Genomic DNA, 27,344 nt, shown 5'->3' with positions numbered 1-27,344 from the left:
GAACAAAAGATTTCAATGGTATGACCATGTTGAAAGAAGGGATGAAATTTTTTTGGGTGTAACTGTAAAATGGTTGAGAGAGCATTACATTTCCATATTACTGAAGAGTTTCAAGTCTCGACATATTTAATTTTTTCACTATCATGATATCATAAATATGTATACCTGTAAACTGGAAACACAACAGCAAATGGTTGTATGAAAGTCGATGGTGTTTTACCTTAAAGTAACAATGTACGTCTTTTCCATTTATTTCCATTCCAACAAAAATGAGTCACCAAGTTCAATTTTATCACTTATTGTGTTGGGTGTTCTTTCTAATTTTATTTATTTTTTGCTTTTTTTTTTTTTTAGAGGTGGCGAACTTTAAATCGACAAATTTACTTTCTTTACTTATAGATTTATCAGCTATCAGTTATTTTGAGTTCAGCTTGGTTTGGCAATTTATCATGTGGTTCCAGCACATACAACACGCGATATTAATCAATTTACTGACAAACATTTGGTGAACAAATAATTTCATGAAATGGACTTGTCAACTGACTACCGCATTCATGCAAATTTAACAGCATCAGATTATTTTCATTGGGATATGTAAAATCCCATGTCTACGCTGATAAACCATATGCAATAGACCACTTGAAAGACAATATTCAGTACGATATTGCCAAAATACATCCTAATTTAATGCGTGGAGTTTGTGAAAATTAGACCTCTAGATTATGCTATGTACGCGCAAACTATATGCCCAAAATCGTATTTAATTATAATTATAAATGCCAAAAATTAATCTTTGGAATAAACCACATATTTGTATAATAAAATATTTTTCTTTTATTTATTTTAATTTAAAGTTCACTACCTCTAAAAATAACATCCATTATATCATAAAGCTGTAGATAATAAAATTCATGAAAAGTGAAAACAAATTGGCAATATTGACAAACAGAAGATTGAACTATCATGACATAAAAAAACTATGGCTGTAATTCATATTTTCAAATTTTGTCAGAGACACTTGCAAAAGTGGTTAAGAAGTCACTAAAATTAAAAAGGTATAATGGACAGAGGACAGTAAAATGTAGGCTATTTTATTTCAGTAATTTTACTTTGAAAATATAATTATTAATTTTATCTTATTTTTATTTATTTATTTTTTTTTTTTTTTTGCATGGAGGTTTCAATCAGAATTTTTGAAGAAGACACCCAATCATATTAATGAATTTCTTAACTAAAGCAATAGATTCAAAATAAATTCCATCACATTCAGCAGCATCCTCAGCTATGTGTGCTTGCTTCTGATTTTAGGCTTACTTATAATTCTGTGGTCTCTTGTGTTTTTCAGTACACTAGGGGCAATTTGATAGCCGTGGCAACATTTGCAATATTGTTGTAATCCAAATTTCACTGCTAAAATTCCTTCTTTCTCTGTTGCTAGGACATGTTTGTGTAGAAAATTAAATTAGTAAACCATTCAGTAAATAGTTAACAACATTAATAGTAAGGAACTATTCAGTATTAAATATTAAATATGACCTTTCTAGTCATGTTATATGATACTATGACTGGATGATGTCACATTTGTGTACTCATGCTTGTTTCAAAATTATCTAAGGTCTTTATTACTTGTCATTTTTTAATATGAAGTTCGATAAAAATTGAAATGAGGTCCCAATTTTTCTGCGAATTACCACTGCTCCATGGAGCACTGATTAGTGACCACTGGTCTAGTTCTACTTAAATCTTAAGACTGGACTTACATAGAGGTGCATGAATGCTCCTAAAGAATTTATATCACTTGAAAATTGTTACTTGCCACCTATGTACATGAATATTAATTTATAATGACAAAACACATTGTATTAAAGCCTCTCAGGCAAAGATGAGAATGTATCCTCTGTCCTTGGGCCAGAAAGAAAAAAATTTTTAGACAAAGGTAATTTAAATTTTTTCTTCAGATCCAAAGTGACTCTTCAGTTGAATGTAAAGTGTTCGGAGTTGTTGTCTCTGGGAAAATGTGTCAGGGTTGTTTGCTGCCACTCTTACTCTATGTTCTTGTCTTGCAAGCGAAGTGATGAGGAAGAGTGTTAGCCAAGATTTATGCATCAATTGATGATATCACTGTCTTTGTGTCATGCCTTGACAATATTGAGGCAGTGATAAAGATGCTTGCTCGTTACGAAACAGTTATGCGGGTCCAAATCAACTGCAGCCAGTCAATTGGTTTGCAGTAAGGTTCCTAATGCTTCATTTCTTCCCCATTTCTGCTGAATGAATAGCTTGGTTTGAATCCTCATCACATGATTTGGTCCAGATCTCTAGCTTGGTCGGAAGTGCAATCAAATGCTCAAGTGTCAGTTAAGACATGGCTTCAAATGAAACTTTCCCTAAAGAGTAAAGTTGAAATGTACACCATGTACATCTTCTCATCTTTTACGAACTTGCTGTAGTTTCTCTACCTACAGCTATGTAATTGATTTCCAAAGTTTTTGTTCAAGCTTCTTTGGAAAAGGAAGAGCGTGGTTCCATAGACAGGTCTGTATTTATGTGAAAGGGGAGAGGGCTGCCCAACCTGGGAAGTAATTAACATGCTAAGAGACTGCTTTGCCTGATTCAAACTTATGACAAGAATCTGCATTGGAGTTTGCGATCAAGCCTACATTTCCCAACCTCATTCTCAGTCCTTCATAAACTTAGGAGTTAATCTCAGTTTTTCGGTGAGTGCTGAAGGTGTACTCTGTCTAGTTACGTTTCACTGTTTAGAAATTAATTTTGTGAAGAGTTCAGCTCGAGGAGCAACTAGGATGATCGAAAGCATTCAACCTTGGATCTGGTGGGATGGTCACAGATTTGCTATAGCCTGGTGGTTGCGCAGAACACATTCCCCCTAAATAGCATACAATACATTTCAAGCTTAGAGGACATATCTGATTGTCCTCAATGCAACAACCCTGAGGAAGAAATGATTGAACATGATGCCTTCAACTGTTCTGGAAATATCTCAATGAAATGGAGGTTTGTATCATTTCCAAGTTGTTAATGCTTATTGACAAGGTTGGTCCATTATGGAATAGAGAAGAATGGTGTTTGTGATTCTAACCAAAGCTAGAATGGTGGTGAGGCAATTTTGAGAAGTTGAGTTTTTTTGTTTTTTTTTCTAATCTTGATCTGATTTCATTCTTCAAGCATCAGCTTAAGGTTAAAATTATCTGTGATAGATTACATCTTATGTAATTCAACAAAAAGTGGTTATAAATTCCTAGCTTGTGCTTTGCTTGGTCTTTCCTTGTTAACTGAACCTGTCACCTTAATTGTCCTACATCTATTGACTTAAGGACTTTCATCCACTCCATCAAAGTCTTACTCTTAACTCTTGCAATCATTTTAAACTGCCTGCATGAGGTTGCCCTGCTAGTATACATATAAAAACAAAGTTCAAACCATTAGTGATATTTTAAGTAGGATATTGTCATAGAGTAAATGTGGTAGTATGGTAACTGCTAAAATGAATGTGATGGTGAAAGAGAAAGAAACAGTGCTTGAACAAATGAGTTGGAATGCATCTAGTTAAGAAGAGGATAGTCAGAGGATGAAATTTCCCTCTCCTCCTGCTGCTATTCTTTTAAAAGCTTTATGTCTGTTTTTTTTTTTTTTTTTTTTTTTTTTTACAAAGGCATCACCACATTATCAAGGCCCAGAGGCCACTCAAGGATAAGGGTTAAAGAGTGTACAGTAGAAGTTGGTCAATATAGTAATCATTAGTAATGAAAATTTGGTAAATTTAATAACTTATATGGAACGGCTCATCAAGAACTTATTTACTTTAGACTTGAACAAAACCATATTGTAGTCAGCCGGAAAGCAGGAAAACGGAAGACAATTCCACAGGCGTGCAGTTCTAAGAAAGAAGCTTTGTTCATGGAATCTACGTTTAGGTTTAGGCACAGATAAAGAGTGGGGGAAATTATTGATAGTGTTTACAGCTAGACGAGTGTTTCTTGTGAAAGTTTGGCGAGGGGGGACCATAGATTGAAGCTCAGTTGAACACTTTCCATGAAAATAACGATACATCAGAGACAAACTCGCAACATCTCTTCTGTGAGATAGAGGTTGCAAGGAGGAGAAAAGGACATCTCCTACGAGGCTACGAAGTCTATTTTGAACTCTATCAAGGCAGGACAAGTTCTTTCTAGCAGCTCCTGCCCAGATGTGGCAACAGTATTCCATCCTTGGACGTACCTGGCTCTTATATAGATAGAGAATAGCATCAGCAGTGAGATATCTACTGGATCGATAGAAAGATCCCACCATTTTTCCAGCGGCCTTGGCAACAGATTTGATATACGTGTTCCATTTAAGATCAGGAGTAATGGTCAAGCCCAGAAGCTTGTCAAAACTTGAGGCCTCCTGAAGACGAGAGCCATTCATTTCAATTGATGACAAATGTGGATTAGAATGTTGATGATGTAAAGAGAGAAGCTTGGTTTTAGATGCATTAAAAGTAACCAGCCACTCCTTTCCCCATTGTACTACGTGCTCAAGATCAGAGGAGAGAGAATTGGAGAGAACTTGCTCGTTTACTGTCTTAGATGTGGTACCATAAATGGTAGTGTCGTCAGCATAAATGTCTACAAATGATGTACTGTTAAAATTATATCATTACTCTTTTAGCAAATAAATAATTCCGGCTACTATCTGTTCTGGCCTTTCTCAGAAGAGGAGAAATCACTCTAGATCAATTGTTTGTCCCAATCCAGAATGCTGACTAAAATGAGCCTCCCAACCCCACCCACATTAAAAACCGACCTTATGTCTTTGTCCTCATGCAATGACAAGTAACTAGGGACACACAATTTAAAACTGATAATTGTATCCAAAGGTGAAAACTAAACAAGAGTTATTGATTTCTCCTACAATGTTGCAATACATACATTTTGTGGGGCAAGAATGTAGAATAAGAACAGTCACTTTTTCTTTTCTTTTTTCTTTTCCTTTCTCTTTGTCTTTTTTTCTTCCTTGTCTTTTTTTCACACACTCTCTTCAGTTTTGTTAAACCAAGTGACGTATCACATTTTTTGGGCAGAAAATAAAAAGTTGACTCATAAAATAGATACCTTTTCATTATCATTTGTTTTGTTAACCTTTTAATTTCAAAATATTTTTTATAAACCTGAATCGCTTTGGATCAGTTATTATTAACTTGGTAATTGATTATTTAAAATTATCTTGTTCATAAAACTAACGTAGCATAGTTTCTGTGTTGTAAGATTGTTGCTTGTTTGTGCTTTAAACTTGCTTAAAACCAACAAGAACCGTTTTCTCATTAGCATTTTTTTTTATATCATTATCTTAACTGACAATCAAAGGGATCAGATTTCACTAGATTGCTTGATCTCTAAATGCATTTAACAGACATGAAAATAACAATTATTCTCTCTGTTAAAAATATTATTTCAATCAATTTCAATTATTGAGATTACTCGACTTTTTTTGCTTGTTACAAAAACGGGCAAAAGTTATAGCCTGTTGAGAATGAGTGCTTTATGCCAAGTGGTATTGTAATGAATCATCCATATTGGTCCCCAACTGCATCTAACACATATAATACTTAGTTTTCTAAGTATTATGATGTAACCTTATAACAAAGGTCCATATAAAATTTAAGCAAGATCAATCCAGTAGTTTTTGAGAAAAAGTTGAACAGAGACTAAGAGAAATCTATAATATAAATCTCACCTGTCTGTTTAAATGTATGTTTGTTTGTTTGTCTGCCTAAAACTTTCAACAGAAATGATGGATTTTCATGAAATTGGTATCATTTTGAAGCTCGACATCTCGGACAACAAATATCGAAAAATTGGCCAAAAACATTAATTTCTTCATCCATAACTGAGCAGTTTTCTACACGGAGGGGGTCGATTTTTGCAAGCTATTTTTGCAAATCATCATATCAGTTGGATTGACTTTGCCTAATTTTAACATTTCGAACTTCTGGTCACATCATGGAGTAGCAGTAAGACGTCAGATTTTCTTTCACTTTCTTTTCCGCCATCATGTCACATGTTTGAGCCTGCTTACCTACTACCACTTTTTTGTTTTTTTTGCTCAACACACACACCTCCAAACACCCAGGCAACGCCAGGCACCTAGGCTATAAACTGTTCTCATTTTGTTTTTTATCTTTACAATTTTTTTGCTGATATAATCTCTGACATCTGTTTTGAACTTATGGACCTCCTAATTCAACTCAGAACATGTTTAAAAATTTTCAAATCAGACCATTTGTTTAATCCACAAAGGTAGATTGTTCTCGTGCCATCAGCCATGATTGGGTAGAAGTGTTTATTTGTTACTCTTGCCTGTGGTAAAGATTTAACCTTCAACCCCCAGAAGACTGTCACTTGGAACAGGTTGTTAACCAATGTGGTTAATTGTTACACCATAGATTCATTGTGGACAATCTGGTATGCATTTTGCAAGCTTTAAATCTAAACTTGTCTAGATGTGTAGTATTAGTATTTATTACGAAAATAAATAGTTTTGAATTCAGAATTTAAATTAGCATGATAATTGATGTAAGCTTTCTTGTTTCGATGAAACCAAAAAGAAAATTATAAGTTGAACCTATGCATAGGTATTGAGAAAATCAAAGAATAAAAAAAAAAAAAAAAACAAAAAACTTGTGCTCCCACCTCTTAACTCTATATAAATAGTTTTAGAAAATGTTTTACTTAGGTGTAAATGTTAATTGTAGGTCTCTTTAATAAATTTAAGTAACATTTAAATGTTAGTATTATTTTATAACTATGAAACTCGTCCTCTCTGCAATATGTTTACATGGTGGCAAGAAAGAATTTGATTCTTATTTAGAATTTGACTTAATTAAAAAAAAAAAAAAAAAAAAAACTACAAATGTTTATGATGTATGTACTCCTGTAACGAAGGTGCCATATTCTAAAAATAATGTAAATTGCTCAAGTTTTTTTTTATTAAGCATTTAATAATTTTGAATACAGACAAAATCTCTGTAGTAGAATTGAGTTGTCACTCTTGAATTTTAACACACTCTAAAACAATATGACTCTTCTCAGTTCGCTTGTTATAAAATTTGATTATCTTAGTTAAAAAAAACTTAATCAATTTATGTGATTTTTGGAATATGACATCTTCGTTCTGTGTACATCATAAAGATTTGTCTGTATTTTCGCTTTTTTCTTTTTTTTTCTTTTCTTTTAAATTAAGTCTAATTCTCAATAAGAACCAAGAATTTTTATTTTAGAAATAAAAACTTATACCTATACACAAATACTAGAAGAATGTAATATTTGATATAAATATATATATGGGGGAGGGGGTACATGCCCTTCAGTAACCTTAATTTTCAGAAGTGGTCTGTCAAGTAGGGTGTCAGATGAGGGTTGGGCTGGGGCATTTAGTGATGATCATAAAACCTTTTCACTTCTAGTGGAAATTGTTTTCATTACAAAATGCAGACATTTTGAGCTATTTGCTATGGCTATATAGATAATATTATTTCCTTAAAATTAGAATGTTAACTTAAAATTAGTTTATATTATTACTAGCAAAAGTACCCGTTGTTGATTGGGTCCAAAAACAGCCTATAGAAAATGGACTCTGATTTATGAAAGTATGATAGGTTATGAAAAGGAAGGGTTGTAATGAGATAGCTTCAAATTTGGGGGTATCAAAACCAAAGAAAAATATGATGAAAGTAAAAATAAAATAGATAAACCCCATAATTTATTATACCATACCTGTTCACACTGAAACACTTATCACAATATTCTGTGGATCTATATTAAAAACCTTGTTAAACTTTGTGACATATTTCAATTCTATGGAGGTCAGGCGCAAACGAATACCCCATAATTTTATTATACCATATTTCTTCAAACTGAAACATAATTATCAAAGTATACTTACGCAGATAGATATGAAAAATCTTTATTAAAGTTTGTGCCTATTTCCATTCTATGGAGGCCAGATGCGAACGCAGACCCCACAATTTTATTATACCATCCCTATTTAAGTTAAAGCATACTTATCAAAGTATTCTTATGTACATCTATATCAAAAACACTTGTAAACGTTTTTTTTTTTTTTAATTTTTAAATTTTTTATTTCCGTACCTTGTGGACCAGGCACGAACGCAGACTCCACAATTTTAATGACCACTGTTCTACCAGATCAAACATACCCATTCCTGTGTCTCGATACATCTTCTATCATTATATGCAATCAGTTTTTTAAAATAGTCAACCATATAGGAGCCTATTCGTGACCAGACACACACACACATACACACACAGACATTCAGCTTTATATTATAGATTTAGTTTACTTACAGAAATAAACTTCATAAAAGTCAGTCTTACTTTGTACACCCCCCACACACACATGCATTATGTGTGTTTTTAGAAAGTTGATTTACAAGAAGCAACTTTCTTTACACTTAAACTACTTTTTCGATTATCTCCCCCTAATTTTAAAATTAGCACCTGATTTGACATAATTATTTTATGAAATTTAATGCAATTCTAAATGTATATTTTGTTAGAAAGGTCCCCCATTTTACAAAACTAATAAATTTAAATAAAATACACAAGTTCCAATATACAACAAATGATTAATTTAATTAACTGAAAATTTTGTGACTGAGAAAAAATAAAAATGGCTTCATTCTTTTTATCAACCTAAGGAGTCTTTTTACTTTCATTTTGTTCCCTTTTTTTTAAAACCTTGCAGTTGGAGATTTTAATCTCTGAAGAATCAAGACAGTCTTAATACTGAAAAACTTAAAAATAAGAAGCAAGTTGAAAATTTTTAAATTCTAGGATTTTATAAATTTTGGTTTATAGGACCTTATACCTTTTGACTATGTAATACTGAATTAAAACTTTTCAGATTATATTTAAAAGAAAAACAGTGAAACAAAATTGAAGTCAAAAAATCTCCTAGAAAACATTGGGTAAATACTGTACTGTATTGAAATTGCATCCAATCTAGGTGGATTGAACCTGCTTCTTTTGAAGGAGGAAGTTTCCTTGGAGCATGAAATTCACAAGTGGTTCCCACTTGTGTGTATATCCCGATGAGGAAAGATGATGACATTATGTTTTTGCAATTCTTGCGTGTAGGTATCAACATCCTCCTACATACAGTGCCTGGTATTCTCAAACAGTCACCCATTTTTTAGTAACCAGGCTTAATGTTGCTTAACTTTATTGATCTAATAAGAACCGGTATGTCAACATGATTATGCCATATATATTTCATATATTGAGATGCACCTAGGTATAAATGAATGACATTTTTGAAGAAATTAATATTTTCTCGTTCTTGGTTTGCCTAATTGACTCATTTAATATTGCAACACACATTGTCTACAACTAGTTGAACACAAGTTGGTATTTTACGCATCAACCAATTGCAAATATGAGTTAATAAAGTGGCTAAATTGTCAGTTGAATGATGTATGTTATGTGAAGATCGAAAATTATACATGAGGATGGTTTGTGTCAAGAGTTTGATATAGGGCTCAATGTTAAATACAAGAGAATTTAATTCATCATTGATTCCCAGGTAACACCTGGTATTTCTGCTAGTCTATAATTCATAAACTCTTTTTCTTTTAATCGGTTTTCTATATGCCTCTAGCCAGGAGTTGTGCAAAAATAGGATACTTCCCCCCCCCCCCCAAGATAAAAGCGCCATTGAACTTAGTTTATTGGATCTCAACTGTATTATTGACACATACGTGTTTGAATAGGATTTGAACTCATCATGTCATGTTTCCTAGTTTATTGTTTATTACAGTTTCCATTGCGATTTTGTAATCTGACAATTTCATTATTTAGTTGATGAAAAGCATTTGAAACATTTAGGATGTGTTTGAATTCTGATAAACTGACATACTTTTCACTGTGGTTCCTTTCGATGTCGTATATTCACTAAATACATTTTGTTAACTAGTGCATGACGAGGAGAGAAAAGTAAAATAAAAACTCCAGTGCAAGCTAAGAAGGTGGCTTCAAAAAAGTATACATTTTGAATAAAAAACAAATAGTTTAAAACATAATACTTAGAAAATATTACTGTTAGACCTTATCTATAAAAGTTATAGATGACTACTTAGATTTATAAATTATGTACACCAAATTCTTGTTTGTAGTTTGTATTTAGGACTTGCAAGCAAATAAAAAAAAAAGAGAATGAACAATAACTCTCAACACTAAGGTAATAGAACTGGTTTGACCTTTAAGTAGTTTAAACATTTAATTTGTGCAGTCATTGATGATTTTGATCATTGATGTAACATTTTAATACATGATTCGGATTCCATGTTATAAACGGCACACAAATAGAATGAAATTAACAGTACAATGAAAAAAAATACCTGAGTGATTATAAAATTAATTTATTAGTGTTAAAAGAACTGGCAAAATATTTTTATGCATATGCAATTTGTTACAGAACAATCGCATCTATATTTAAATTTTTACACTGTAAAACCATTTGGTTTATTGCAGAGGAATGGATCTACATAAAATGTTTATATGAAGGGCATTCCAATTCCAAAAGTAATGTCTCCTATTTTTTATACTGCCCAAATAGATCACAGGGATTGCAAATTGTATTGTTACATGATAGCTGAAGTAATGTATTGATGACCTGAAAGTTTCATCTCTCTGTTGCAGATATTGATGGCGTGAGACTCTAAGAGTGCAACCTTTATCATAGACGTGTGTCAGAAGCAGGGATACCTTATTGAATTCCTGGCAAAAGTGTGTTGAGAATATTGACTATGTAGAAAAATAAATTCTGGAGCCCAAGAGGTCGCTTGTTTTAATGTTACCACTCCCGTCTTTGTAGCCCTTCAACTTTTTTGTGTTAAAAAAAATAGGGGACTTTACTTTTGGAATGCCCCCCTCATATAGCAATACACAGCAAAAAATTGAAATGGCTTGCCATATTTCAATAATGGCATACATAGAAAGAGCTTGATAAAATCCAAAAATCTTTTAAAATCCGATTAAAATTAAGGAAATTATGACTTGCACGTTTGGATATTTTCCCCTCTTTAATATCATATGCATTTTGTCACATTTTTTGCATTACTTTTTCAGTAAATATTTTATATCTTTGTTAAAACACAAAATGATAAATGATATTTTTGTTCAGGAATCAAAATATACTACTAAAAATCTTCAGAAATAAATGGTTTCCAAATAATCTGCAATAAATACACATAAATATACTGCAATTCCTTAAAAATGTCATGTATCCACTAACAGAAAAGAAGTTAAAGCTGAATTGTAATGCATTTTATATACAAAAAACTGAAATCTAAATCTAGGACTGTTTGCAAATCAATATATTGCAATATTTCTTGGTATTATTGTAGATTAATACCTTTCGTTACCCCCTACCCATTTGACCACCTCTCCAAAAAAAGATTCTACCTTTGTGTGAACATCTTGAAAAACTTTAATGAAAGATAAACAAAAATTATTTTAGAACTTAATGTAAAATGATTCCCTATTTTGAGCCATTCCAGCATTTTAGGGCAGTTAACCCATTTTAGAGAGAAATTTTGGGTGTCTTTTTTTTTTTTTTTTTTTTTTCTAAAAGGCGATTATGTTTGGTTTCAAGAGGGTCTTTGTGCAATTATGAGGTGGGGAGGTTGCTACTGACTTTAGGTTAATGATAGGGCTAAGGGAAATTATGTGTGAACATCCTGAAGACTTGATAGAAACAAAACAAAAACAAATTGAAAATTTAGAGTAGAGGTTAATTTCACATAAATTTAATGTAAAATAATTCACGATTTTGAGACCATTTTAGCGTTTTAGGACAGTTGACCAATTCATTTTTTATGGAAGATAAATCATGTGCACTTTTCTTTTAGGAAAGATTTTTTTTTTTTGCGCTTATATGTAGGTTATTGAGAAATTTTGTTTGGTTGGGAGCTTGCCACTTGAACTTAGCGTTGTTCTTAGGGCTAAATAAGGTTTTCATACCTAGGGTTAAATGTATGATTAAGGGAGCTTTTTTTTTTTTATAGGGCGTTTGACACACATTGTGAAACTTTACAAGAATTATGACAGACAAAAATGTTATTTAAAACAAGTGATGTCACCCTAACAGAAAACGTGATCATTTGGAAAATTATCAAGTATTTTTTACCCACCTATTTAAATATAAAAAAAAACTTTTTGCTAAAGCTGACAAATTGTTCACAAATTTTGAATGATTTTATTTTTAATTACATTGTTTTTTTTTCTCCCGTTTATATTTCTTACTCAGCTCTAGGCACCTCCAAAAGTCACCACAGAATTACCCCCCCCATATGTAAAACGATGTAACTTTATTATAAATTTATATTATCAATATAACTTTTGTACCTTTTTAAAAGAAGGGCAAAATAAACTAGTAATAATTTTAAAAAAATTTTTTCATTGTACGAAAATAATGAAATTGCGAGACGAAAATAGTGTTTACATAATTGGCGCTTTAAAATAACGTTCCCATGTAATAAGCATTTTGAACGTAAAAACATACTTGTGTTTAATAAATCTAGCAAAAATCAACTAATGATCAGATTTTTGTGAAATTTTCACTTATCCATTTTAGAATGAAATGATATAAAAAATGCAGTTTCCATAAAATATACGAGAGAAAATATTTTTTTTAGTGCGTGCCCCTCCCCTATTTTTTTGAAATTTGAACAAAATATATTGAAATCTATCGACATTTCTATTTATTATGAAACAGAAGAGTTCAAATAAGTAAAACATTTATTTTTTAAAAATTTAAATACATGTAATGAACAAAAACTTGATGTTGCAATTAAAAAAATGATATAAATTGAATATTATGTTTTTTTTTAAATAGTGTTTTTTTTTTTTTTTTTTACATGGGTGTCACCACTTATCAAGGCCCAGAGGCCACTCAAGGATAAGGGTTAATAGGTATACATTAGTCATTGTGATTTTAGCATAGTAAACAGTGGGAATTTTGTAACTTGGATTACTTAGGGGGACGATTCAATTAGAACTTGTTCACATTGGACTTTTTCTTTTTTTTTTTTTTTCATAGGTATCACCACATTATCAAGGCCAATAGGCCACTCGAGGATAAGGGTTAAAGAGTGTACAGTAGAAATTGGACAATATAATAATCATTAGTAATGAAAATTTGTTAAATTTGATAACTTATATGGAACGGCTCATCAAGAACTTATTTACATTAGACTTGAAGACAACCATATTATAGTCAGCCGGAAAGCAGGAAAACGGAAGACAATTCAGCAGGCGTGCAGTTCTAATAAAAAAGCTTTGTTCATGGAATCTACGTTTAGGTTTAGGCACAGATAAAGAGTGGGGGGAATTATTGATAGTGTTTACAGCTAGACGAGTATTTCTTGTGAAAGTTTTGCGAGGGGGGACCATAGATTGAAGCTCAGTCGAACACTTTCTATGAAAATAACGATACATCAGAGACAAACTCGCAACATCTCTTCTGTGAGATAGAGGTTGCAAGGAAGAGAAAAGGACATCTCCTACGAGGCTACGAAGTCTATTTTGAACTCTATCAAGGCAGGACAAGTCCTTTCTAGCAGCTCCTGCCCAGATGTGGCAACAGTATTCCATCCTTGGACGTACCTGGCTCTTATATAAATAGAGAATTGCATCAGCAGTGAGATATCTACTGGATCGATAGAAAGATCCCACCATTTTTCCAGCGGCCTTGGCAACAGATTTGATATACGAGTTCCATTTCAGATCAGGAGTAATGGTCAAGCCCAGAAGCTTGTCAAAACTTGAGGCCTCCTGAAGACGAGAGCCATTCATTTCAATTGATGCCAAATTAATATATACTATAATCAGTTGGACTTCCAAGAAAAAGAAACTTCCTAAAAATTAATTAATTTTTAAAAGATTAAAACAATTAAAATTACATTATTTCAAAATGTTCCGTTACAACATAGATTTTTAATTGTGTTTAAATTTTTTTTAAATATTAAGTTTTAATATAAACATGACTCTTGTAAGCTATTTTATCGCCAGATTAAAAACCAGTTTGAAAATATTATTGCACAAATATTATGCATTATGTAGGCCCCCCCCCCTCATATTTTGTCTCTTTTTACTGAACAAAATATGGAAGCCCGTAGGTCACCAAATGAACATTCAGTAAAACCGTATTTCATATTCAATATACAAATGTTTATAATATTATTAATCATTAAACTATGTAAGTATTAAAACCTAACCAAATTATAACAAAGATTAATTATTAATTGCAGTTTGAAGAAGATAAACAAAGATTTTAAAAAATTATTAAGTCGCTTCTGCTTTTCCATAGTTTGTTTAGTTAACACAAATCTGACATCATGGAAACATGCGGTCCATTTTTCACAATCGTTTGACAGACCCTACTGAGCACTGCTGCTGATGATGATGCTATTACTAATACTACAATACTACAAGACAGTCTACACTCAAACTGATTTTTTTCTGGGTATCATGACTTTAAATTGCTAGCTTACTACAAGAGGAAAATGATGTTCAGATTTTTATCACTATTTTTGCTTAAAACTCTAAAAATTATATAATGTACATTATTATTATTTATTAATTCATCTGAAAGTATATTCATTTCCAAACAAAATGGTGATATTTTGAGGACTTTGTGCTTTGGTTTATAAAATATTATTTTAGTAGAAGCTCCTTGATAAGTGATTATCCAAAGCATTTTATCGTCCATGTGTATTGCTAATAAAACACCAATCAGAGTAGCAAAATTATTTTAATGACATTTGAACCAAGATATGAAACTGCTATGTTGTAGCCCGTTTCAATGAAACGGGCAGCATTTCTCTAGTTGATTGACTGCAGTTATATTACAACAATATTTCTTCAAGAAAACGTAATTTTGAAGTATACTTAACAGCTGAACCCCCGCCTCCCCCCAAAAAAATATAACTAATAACTTTCACCAAACTCATTAAAATTTCATTTTCTACCAGTTCATATACATTTAAAGAGTGGAAACTAATTGTAAGATTTATCATCTCTGCATTTGTTAAGGATCGTTAAGTTATTGAAGTACATACATACAAAAAAAAATGGTGTCAATCAACTAACAGAGCCAAATGCCCATTGTTTTTTTGTGCTGAAAGAATTTTGAATGAATTTTTAATTTGGAACTAAAAATTGAAACAATTTTAGAATGTAAAAAGTATATAGCTTGGTAGAAAATTAAATTTTAATGCATTTGGTAGAAGTCATTTGTTGTGTGTGGATGTGAGTCTGTGAGATGCAACAAGATTACAAAGAAAACAATAGAGAAATGTCAGGGCAAAGTGAAAATTATAAACATTAAAATCTGTTTTTAGAGATCATGAGATGAAAATCTGCTTTTAACCGTTTTATAAAATCAATTTCAAACTATAGTTGAAGTATATATCTTGTTTTTCTTTAACAAATCTTTCAGCGCTTCTACACTATTGGGACAAAATTTTGGAAATCGTAATACTGAATTTCACATGAAAATAATGGTACATACGTATTTCTCGTATTTTTAAGATGATTATATCCAAAAATTATGCTAATTGATCGGTAGAAAATTATTAAAGAAAATGAAAACGATCATAAGACACAGAGTTCAAAAGCGAGGTAATTTTCCATTTTGATTTAAGATGACAGCAATTTTTCACCTGCTAGCACGATTGTTTTTTTAATCAGTAATATTCGGGTGATTTCGACTGCATAATTTGGAAGCTACCATTGTAACTTATTAGAATTGACAAAAAAATCAGTTTAAACCATTGTTTTTTTATTTGATAACTCCATTTATCAATTACAAAATCTCGTCCCAATTCTGTAGAAGCGCTAATCTTTCTTGTATAATTAGCAGGGTTTTGGAGTGTAGATAACATCACATAAGCAGTTTATTAAAATTTTTATTAAGTAGCAACTTTTGTTTGCAATCTGTGCTAAATTTCATAAAAATTTGGACATTTTTTTTTTTTTTAAGATCAATTGGTGATTCTGTCCTCTTTGCTCCCTTCAAAAATAAATCAAACATAACTCCTTACTTATACTCTCTATAATGTCTACTCTCTATATTTTAAATTTCATAAAGATCTGTACAGTAGTTTTTTAGATATATGAGTACATTTATCGTCAAGGATGCATCTAACCCTTTTGCATAAAGTTGTTAAACTAAATATAGCCCACATTACTCACTATAGTGCTTAGTAGCTATGATTTTTGCAGCTGTGTGTATGTGTTTAGACACACACAAATACATTGCTCTTTATTATAGACTGGCAGGTAGTAAGAAATTTGCAGCTTGTTGAGAGAGGTAACAGATCGATTTCTTTAAATATGTCATTTGAAGCAAACACAAAAATACTTGTCAAATAGTAATATATCCAAAAATTCCGAAAACTCATTAAGTAAAACTGCTATTGTGTTATAGTAAAAAAAACTATAGATATAGGGTACACAAGTTCGACACCATTACAATGTAATCTAAAATATGCCTTCCGAGTTATATAACCTGTGTTTGAAATCTTCAGACATCTATGAAAAATCCAATTTTCCTCAATTTTCCGTTAAAATTACTTTTAACTATAAATAACTTTCTACTCAATGAACTTTCGTAATATTTGGATATATTATTATTTTCGACATGACAATTAAGTAATATTGTTTTTGGCTTAAAACGACATTTAAAGCAATGGATCTGTCACCTTTTAACAAGCACCAGAAATTCAATCCTAAAACTTTTATCAAAATGTCTAGAGTCAGTATTAAATGACCCAAAAAGGTTTTGATATGTCATAAAACAAAATAACAAAACTGTATTTGTGGCTACATTTTTCAATTAAGATTTTGATAAAGCTGTTTTTTGAAATGGTTGTTTGCAATCATTTTATGTAAAATAAAACCTAAGAATTTAATATTTTAAAAAATGTTACCAGGTGTCTTTATCTAATTTTATTTAAACTATTATCTTTTTGAAGATATGTAAACGGTAATCAAAAATTCATTATTTTTATTTGTTTTTAATCTAATTTGAATTTTTCTTTTTTTGAATTTCAGTCTGAGATTCCAATATTTGTCAACCGATTAAATTCACCAGAAACTGTGGTTCCCTATGAATATCATAGGTAAGTGATGAAAACTTATATCCGTGCACATACCGTCATAAATGATGGCTTACTTTTTTCAATGCTTCCAAACTTATAAAAATCACGTGGGGGGAAAATACTGTTACCATGTTTACAAACAATACTGATACTCTAGTAAGCTGCTGCTAATTTATTCTATGCTTTGTTTAAATTAAATTAAACTAAGAAAATCAAACTTTTGACAAAGTGAGACATTGTTTTCATCTGTTATGTTCAATAAATAAGAGGGAGACAACTCCATTCGAACTACTGAGATCAAAATCAACCTTGTAATGATTGCATTTACTCTTATAATCACTAAAAATCTTTAAGAAATTTTTTTTTTTCTATATTAAAAAAATACTTGATCACTTTATATGACTTTTGGAATATGATATTTTCTAATACATCAAAGATTTTTCTGTATTTGTTTTTTTTTTTTTAATTAGATTGAATTCTGGATAATAATTAAAATTTCTTAAAGGTGAATTCCAATTGTCTTAGTTGAGCCAGGGTTACACAACCAGTATACTTGCATGAATACAGTTTTGTGTCATTGCTAATTAGATTTAGTATCGAAAAACAAATATCAACGTGAAACAGTGATTAAACCTTTCATTTCTATAGAATGCTTTATCCTCAATTACCACATTCTAACATTTAAGTTACAGAGGGATGGGTGCCTGAACAAAGAAATATCAAGTTTAATAGTTGAGTTGGGATTTACTTTTTTACTTGAGCATGTTGTGACCAGCCACTTGGTTAGATCAAGCCTTTCTGACCTCCCATGTAGCTTGAATAAAGGCTGAAGCAGAGTGTTGAAAATCATGTGATAATTTAGACAACTAGAAAGGGTATTGCTCATCCACCAGGGTTCTATCTTTCGATATTTTTGTTGAATTAAATTTAATATAACTCAAAACATTAATAGTGACAGTTTATTCAAATGATATTTTTGCTAAAAACTTTTTTGCTTCAGCAAACTGTCCCGATTGAAGAGTATATTAAATTGTTTTATTTTAAAATTTATTTATTAAATCGTTTCTATTTAAAAAGTTATTTATATACTATATCTACTCAATGTTGCCTGGTAGTGGGCATGGAAAAAAAAAAAATATATATATATATATATATATTAATGTTTTTATATTAGTGTTCTAGCAAGGCCATAGGGGAGACAACCAACCAAAGAAAAACCCTAAACAAAATTCATCCCAAAACAGCAAAACTGAAGTTAGCCTGCCAGGACACTATATATACAAATGTAGGTAAATCTGGGTATATTTTATTCATTTAAAAATATAGATTTCTTTTTACCAATTGTCAGAAAATTTGAAAAGAATAGTATTATCTTCAAAAAGCTTGCAAATTTTCATGTAGTTTCATCGCTTTGAATCCTTTCAAAGTTTCAATTTGACTATGAGTATATATCCATATATATTTGACTATGAGTATAGATATATCCATATTTTTCCAAAACCTTTGGCCTTAATGGAGAGGAGACTAAAACTTGCTGCTATGGTTTCAAATGATCTGAACTAACAGCACCAAACGATCCATCACTTTTTACATCTTTCATGTTTTTGAACCTCTCCTTTTTGTTTTATACTAGTGGGCGGGTGTCCAGACTTGCTGTGTCATAAAATATGCTTAAATATATTTTAATTCATGCAGATTTTGTATTTATTATTATGGAGTCAATTCTCTAATGATTATTATATTATACCTAATATATAGTAATGGTTTCAAAAGTTAAAAGATAAAAAATGACTCAGATGCTATCAGCTAGAATCGAAACCAGAACATTTAGCACTTCAGCCGTGTGTGTTCTCTACTGATGTAGCTATTGGGAGGTAGGTAATAAAGATTTCTATTAAACGACTTGGAGAAATGAATTGAATTTGGACATGCACAGAAAGAAGTAAAATTATGTCAGCAACTTGAACATTTTTCATTTCAACTTGCCGATATATGTCTGTACGCGTTATTCATCCATCCAAAGAGTTTACTCTTTATAAACTATCATTGGTGTATGATTAGTATTTTCTGTTAATTTCAGCGTTATGTGACTAGTAGTTTAGGTGTTTATCAGTTAAATATTTACAAACAGACACCGCTACTGATTTTATTTAAATAGACTATATTGATCACTCTTGCTTGTTTTTCTCTCTCTGTTTTATTACTTTTGGCTCTTAATAAATAAAGTAAAAAATCAAAAAAGCTTAGAATTATTCATTACTAGCGGGGGTTGCCCGGCGTTACCTTGGTTTCTAGAGGCGTGTGTGGTTGGGGGGGGGTGAAATGAAAACAAAGCGAAGTCATAACCCTGTTTAAATATTATAAAAACAATGTTAAAACTATTTAAAAAAAATTGTGTAAAAAAACAAAAAAACAGTTTAAAAAAAGTGAAGGTGATGCAATACAAACGGTCCGGCGGTGCCTGTTTGTTTGAAAAATCCCAAAAAAGTTTTTGGGAGGCTCAAACTCGAATCATTGAGGCGAAAGCGCCAAAAAAAACAACAAACATGATAAATTAACTAAAAAGTGAATTAGGTCAAATATCAATGCCGCAGTGAAGTTTGTTTTGGTTTAGTTTCAGTAGTCACATCACACTCGAATTCTAAATGAATTTAATTTAAGTATAATGCAAGTGAATTCACGATATCGTTGCATTGTAATCTTTTTGTAAAAATAAATGTTTAGTTAAAAGTACTAATTAATAAAGGTCATAGTTAGATGGCACGGTTAAAGTCGTTAAAACCGGAAGTAAAATCCGGTTAGGCTTGCAGATTGCGTCTTACACTAATGAAAAATGCAAAAAGAAAACAATAATAGTAATCGCGTTTTTTTTTTTTTTTTTTAATTTTTTTTTTTATTTCTATTTTATTATGAAAAAAACAGAAAGCATAACTCAGGGAAAAAAGATTTTAAAAAAAGAAAAAAAAAACGACATAAGTAACCTAGTACGATTCCAAACCGGTGTGTTTCCGCATACTGTTCCTTGTGAACGCATCCGCTGTGGTGTAAATGGGGAGGGGGGAAAGGAGGAATCTAATAGAGAGAAAAGATGTTGCAACCTCCATTGAATCTAAGCGATTTTGGCAGTGGACTCTCACCGGAAAAAGTATAGGAATGTACCATTGTCGAGGAACTGTGGAGGTAATAGGCCTATAGCAAACCTCGGATAATGTGCTAGAGTCTGTACGCATTACATTTGCATGTAATGTCATGATTTTTAATCCTATTAAGGTCAAAGTTGGAGGGGAAAAATGAGTTCATTTTATTTATATAGAGATAAACAAAAAAAATATCGCAATTAGTAATACTATTAATCCATAGTGGTTGATAGTGGGATATATATAATATTGAGAGAGATAGGGGTAGAGTGAAGTTAAAGAATAGTTTGGGGTGTTTGTCTCTTTAAAGAAAATGAATTGGCTTTGCAAGCTCCCTTTTCTTGATTCAAACAATTTGACTTGAACTCTACTGTTTTCTTGGTCCTGCGATTTATTAGAGAGGGACCTATGTTTTCAATGACTTCCGTGCGTCCAATAGTACGGACGATTGCCAGATAACCGTCTATTAGTTTTTCCTGAAATTTTGCCACAAATTGTATTTCATTAAATAGATGTGCACAGTAAAAAAAAAAAAAAAAATGGGGGGGGGGTAAATTCTCGTGTCCCAGGAGCTAAAAAGAGGTCAAAAATGGCCAAAAATTACACATTTAGCCCCATAACTTTTGATCCATTCCTTAGATTTTTCTGAAACTTGGCCAAAATGTGGAGCTCATTGTTCTTAATATAAATCCAGTATGGGTGACCCTGGCAAAATTCTAGTTTGCGTCCCCGGGGGCTTTTAGTGCTAAAACGTCCTTTTTTTTTTTTTTTTTTTTGTGGCTCTTTTTTCATATTTCTCAACAATAGTGGTTTTTCATAGTGGTCAACTCAAATATATAGCTGTTAAGGCCTGAAACTGCACTGTTATCCATTTACAGTGGGATTCAGCATCCCCAGGGGCTCAAAAGAGGCCAAAAATGACACTTTTTGCCCCATAACTTCTGATCCATCCATTAGATTTTCCTGAAACTTGGCCAAAATGTGGAGGCCATTGTTCTTAATATAAATTCAGTATGGGTGACCCTGGCAAAATTCAGGTTCCACATCCCTCTGGGACTTTTAGGGCTAAAAAAAAAACATGCCTTTTTGGAGCTCTTTTTTCATATTACTCAAAAACTTGATATGTATGTCTACATAGTGGTTTTCCATGGTGCTGAATCAAAATATACATGTCTTAAGGCGAGAAACTGCACTGTTTGTCCATTTTCACTGGGATTCGGCATTCCCAGGAGCTCAAAAAGTGTTACAAATGCCCTTAAATTGCAAAAAATGACACTTTTTATCCTATAATTTTTGGCCCATTAGATTTTTTTGAAACTTGGCGAAAATGTGAAGGCAATGTTGGCCCTTCACACTTCTCACATTCATCATTTCTTCACTATTTTGTTGTGGCGTCATCTCATATGCAGCACGAGGGGGACCATGCATGCGCAGCTTGTTCATTTATTTTTTTTAATTTTGTTTTTTTTTCATTTCTTGTTTGTTTTGTTTTTTTTTATTCATGTTTTTAAACTAAGGCTAGAATTTCTTTTGGTTCTTATTTTTAAATTTATATTACTGATATTATAGATTTTGTAATTTATTTTTTTGCAGAGGTGGGGGAGGACATATAGAAGATGACTCTTTAGCAGAAGTCTGCCTTTTCTGGCTGCTCTCCTTCATAAATATTTTTTTTTTTCTATTAAATTAGAAAGGTGACAGTTATTCAGAATAGAATGAATTCTCCTTTTTTTAATGTCTATTTGTGAATGTCAATTGAGATTTTCTTTGTGAAAATATGCTGTTACTTTTTTTCAAACAAGAAAATTTCTTTTCATTTTTATTGACAGTTTTTACTGTCCATTTAAAAAAAAAAAGAAAGTTGCTTTTGAGTTTTTTGGGTTTTTTTTTTCAATTTCTTTTTGGAGGTGGCTGCCATTTTCTCAATCATTATGTCTAGTTACTCTAGAGAGCAATCTATTTTGTTAATTAGTTTCTTTGAAATGGAAATACAAATGATAATAATGAAGTCGACCTTTTCATCATCTTTAACAATTTAACTAGACATATCTAGGTCAAAACGTACTTGTTGTTGTTGATTTTTTTTTTTTTTCAAATTTCTAAACAGCTTACAGAGGAAGTTACAGTGTTGTTGTTACAATATGTTACAGCATTGTTCTTTCTCACACATGCAATGATCAGCTTTATTAAGTTGGGTATTTATTTCTCTCCCACCAAGAAATGTGACACAAGGGTCAGAAAGTTGGATGGAAAAGTCAGCACCCCCCTAGCAGAAGAACTCTAACCGGCAATAAGTATCTGGGAAGCCCTATCATTATTCCCTATAGGGGAACCTCTGGCGATTAGCAATAAACTCTTTCTCAAAAAGAGAAGGCAAAGCCTGGAAGGATGGCTCTCTAGAACTGCACAGGACTGCATTATTTAACAATCAATAGGGAAAAGGTCATTACAAGAATGGTCTAGATTCTGTTGACTTTGATGCTAAGGTACTCTCATCTTTATTTAGTTGATAGACTTTATTTTATATATATATTTAAAGATTACTGTTAGTATATGTTTATTGTAACAAGAATAAACTCACACCTTTATAAATAGATTTATTAAAAAATATACGAGATTGGGGATTTTATATTTTTAATCTGAAAAAAGGCATTACACATATTTTTTAATTAAGTTAGTTTTATATTTTAAAATATAGCTTATATATGTGATATATTCTGTATTGGCTCCAAAACACCTTGGTGTCTGCTGTCTGTGAATATTGACCATGTGCAATTACTAATTCCTTCCCTTGTCAGTTTTCCCAACCCATTTATTTGACTCTCATTTGAAGATGATTCAATGACTGATTGAAAATATTTGCAATACATAAGAGACCTTAATTTTTTTTGTTTTTTCACTCAAAAAAGATAAGAAATATCAAAAAAAAAATGCTGCCTAAACACACACACACATATATATGAATGATTATGAGAAATTTGATAGTGTTTTTGATTTAAAATGACAAAATCAATATTTTTTTATTAGAAAATTCAAGAAAGATATATAGTTGTGACTGTTTTAAGCTTTGCAAAATGTTAAAATGCATTTTTTTTTTTTTTTTGCAAAATGTTAAAATGCATTTTTATTAAATTAAAAAATATTGGAATTCAATGTTGATGGTTTAATTTAGTTTTATCATAAGAACTAGAAGCTTCCTGGCATTGCCCTGGGAAAATGGATGACAAAATAAATAGAAACTAAAAAAGAAGGAAAAAAAGTGTTACATCTTTTGAACTCTCCTCCCACTCTGACTATCCTTTTTCTCTCTCTCTGGCGACTGGTTCAATATAACAGAAAGCAAAAAAGGAAAGACTGACTGTTTGACATGGTTTTAGTGTTTTAGGAACAACTACCAGTAAGAATGAACAAAAAAATGTCTGTAATTGCATTAATTTCGTCTCTGGTGACTCCATGTTTAGGAATACAGTATTTGTTTGTTTTTCTTATTATAACTAGCTCAATTGCACTGAATCCACAAGTGATGTCAAATTTGTAAGTGTATCTTATGTGGTATCTGACTTTTAAAAGTTAGGAGGAATGGTTTGAGAGCTTTCCACAAAAGCAATAGCTCTAGGTCACTCCAAGATGAGTGAAGATGCCCGGAAGGCCAATTGAAGATGTGGTTACACACTATTAAAGCCACTGGTCCCAGGACTGACTACCCATAACTATCTTGGCTTCTGCAGACTGTCATGTGTGGTCTGTGTTCATCCAAGATGCTGTGTGTTCTATGGAAGGAGTCTTGGCTCAATCTATCCTGAGTGCCAAGTCAAGTATCTGACTGTTAGTCAGGCACACAGATACACACACAAAACTTTTCTTAATATAAAAAATTATCTGTGTTAGCATTGGTTGAGAATGTAGATTAACTCAAGAAATTCTATGCTCAACTTTGAACAATTCAGTGCAAACACGGAATCCACTATGTTAAAAGTATATGTGTGTACTCATCTATAATAGTAACTTGAACTAGAATTTTTTTTTCACTGCATAAGAAAAACAAAAGGCTGCCTTTCCATTTGTGGGGTGGGCCATAATAGCTCAACTCACTGATTTTTATTTTCTTCCAGTTCAAAGTTCTTTCTGTGCTCTTCTTTTTGTATTTACCAGCTTTGGAAAGTGAAACTTGCTGAGTTTTTTATAAGTTGTTTCCTCTCTTAATTGTGAAGAAAAGAACTTTGGCTTGGAAAGCATCAACAAAGAATTGAGATTGAAACATTACTGACATAGTTACCAAAAAAATCAAATGCTATCAAGGATATTTTTATTGCTGAGGGCACTGATTTGGCTCCATGTTAGCAAGACTAGTCAACATTTAGAGGTTATGGAATAATAGGAAAAGTTTGTATACGTGAAAATACATTTTGCTTGATAGAGCTTGTGTTTCTGCCATGTATGTGATATTGTATATATGTCTAGTTATCAATATAGTGAAGATGTATATTTTTCTTTTAAAATTTTTTTATATTAGTGGTAGCTATAAACATAAAGCTCTTCAGGTACCTAATTGTTATGTTGCATTTTTGAACTGCTTACAACCTTTTGTTTTGACAAAGATTTTTTTTTTATTAAAGAGCCACAATGGTGACTCATTATTCCCAACCACCTAAAGAATACCTATTTATTTACATGTTTTTAATTATTATCAAAACATTAAAAAAAGAAGTTAAATTCGATAAATAAAAAAACTACCCCTCCTCCAGACACACACATAAAACATTTACTATAACAAATATTTCTTTATAAAACTAAAAATATAAGACAAAACCAATAATTACATATTACTTTGTAAGGACGTTTTTCTTGCCGAGAACAAACATTTTTTTTTTAATAAAATCCAAAACATGAAGTCTTCTACAGTTTTCTTTTTTCTAAAACAAAATAGATGATTATTTAATACTTTTGAGGTTTTTTTTTTGTTTTTTTTTATGAAAAACAAATAAAAAATCGTTTACTTGGTTTTAATAAATGTTTTTTTTTATATAAAAAAAACAATCATTAAAACTAAATAAATTTTTGGTTATTTTTAGTAAAAAAAAATCTTTGAATAACATTTAGAAAACTATTCATGTGAAGTGGTGTTTTTTTTTGTTTTTTTTTAAATATGTAGTAATTTCATGTAAGAATTTAATAAACAAAATATAAATATTCAATGGTTTTGTCTTTTTACAAATATTAATTTCTTTTTTGCAAAATCAAAACCTAATCATGTAATAACTTTTAAGAACTTTTTTACATAGTAAAAAGAAAAAACAAGCAGAAAATTGTTTACATAGCTGAAAATGTCTCAATTACCAAATCATTTCTCTCTGATAAGTTCATAAGAGTAGTAATTGATGGGCAGAAATCAGCTCACAGTATTAATGCTGGAGTCCATCCTGGGCCCAACTCTCTTCCTGATCTACATAATGATCTTCCAAATCACATCCTTAAATCATTCGTAGACATTTATGCTGATGACACTACCATCTATGGTAGCACATCTAAGACTGTAAACAACCAAGTTCTCTCTGATTCTCTCTCCTCTGTTCTTGAGCATGTGGTATAATGGGGAAAGGAGTGGCTGGTTACCTTTAATGCATGTAAAACCAAGCTTTTATCTTTACATCATCAACGCTCTGATCCCCATCTGGCATCAATTGAAATGAATGGCTCTCGTCTTGGGGAGGCCTCATGTTTTGACAAGCTTCTGGGCTTGACCTTTACTCCTGATCTGAAATGGAACATGTACATGTTGCCAAGGCTGCTGGAAAAATGGTGGGATCCTTCTATCGATCCAGTAGATATCTCACTGCTGATACAATTCTTGATATTAGAGCCAGGTACGTCCAAGGATGGAGTATCGTTGCCACATCTGGGCAGGAGCTGCTAAAAAGGACTTGTCCTACCTTAATAGAGTTCAAAATAGACTTCGTAGCCTCATAGATGTCCTTTTCTCTTCCCTGCAACTTCTATCTCATAGAAGAGATGTTGCGAGCTTGTCTCTACTTTATCGTTATTTTCATGGCAAGTGCTTGACTGAGCTTCAATCTATGGTTCCCCCTCGCCAAATTTTCATAAGAAACACTCGTCTAGCTGAAAACACTATCAATAATCTTCCCCACTCTTTATTTGTGCCTAAGCCTAAACGTAGATTCCATGAACAAAGCTTCTTTCTTAGAAGTGCACGTCTGTGGAAATGTCTTCCGTTTTCTTGCTTTCCAGCTGACTACAATCTGATTGTCTTCAAGTCCAACGTGAACAAGTTTTTGATGGGCCATTCCGCTTAAGTTAACAAATTTACCGAATTTCCATTACTAACGATTGTCTACTGTACACTCTTAACTCTTATCCTCGAGTGGTCTCTGGGCCTTGATAAGTGGTGATGCCTATGTAAAAAAAAAAAAAAGAAAAGGGACAAAACCTTCAAAATTTTTGAGAAAAAAATTACAAAATGCCTAGGAGTTTGGCTAAGACGTCATTTTGAATATGAGGTATTTGATAATTTATTCAATTATTCTGAAGAATGATTAAAAGTAGTATGAAAAACATACTACACTGCTGAAATACCACTATTCTAACATTCCCTTATTCTTTGTACATATTTAGAACGCCAGGCAGAATTTAAGTGAAATTGAAGGAGCGTTTCTTATTTATTTGAAAAATCTAGTGCAGTATGTAGAAAATAAAAATAGTATAAAATGATAAATCGTGACTTAATAATAATTATACCTATTAAGGAAATAACCCAGTAATTGAGTGGTGTGAGAGGATTTAATTGTAGGAGTACATATATGAGAGAAACAGTTTATTTTAAGTAAATGTAATAATTTGTAAACAGGGGACAAAATTTTTACAAAGTTTCATGAATCGTGCTTTAATCGGTAAATGTAAAAGATGTGCATAGCAAGTGTTCAGATAATTCTGGAGAAGCCTGTCGAGTTATTGGAAACTGACCAAATTCAAATCTTAAAGGAAAGAAAGGGATACCTGTTCCCCCCCCA

General features: G+C 31.6%; 1 protein-coding gene across 1 annotated transcript in view; it reads left to right on the top strand.

Annotated features, from left to right (window-relative positions):
* Positions 1-27,344, top strand: part of LOC145288023 (transmembrane 9 superfamily member 2-like) — a 139,343-nt gene that overhangs the window by 25,781 nt on the left and 86,218 nt on the right. The window contains exon 2 of the mRNA XM_080136028.1: positions 17,136-17,203. Within this exon, the coding sequence (XP_079992154.1) occupies positions 17,136-17,203 (68 nt within the window). The remainder of the gene's footprint in view (positions 1-17,135; positions 17,204-27,344) is intronic.

Source organism: Euprymna scolopes, chromosome 11 (assembly GCF_053919585.1).
Source record: "Euprymna scolopes isolate OS-2025 chromosome 11, ASM5391958v1, whole genome shotgun sequence".
NCBI lineage: Eukaryota > Metazoa > Mollusca > Cephalopoda > Sepiida > Sepiolidae > Euprymna > Euprymna scolopes.
This window is presented reverse-complemented; position numbering and strand designations above follow the sequence as displayed.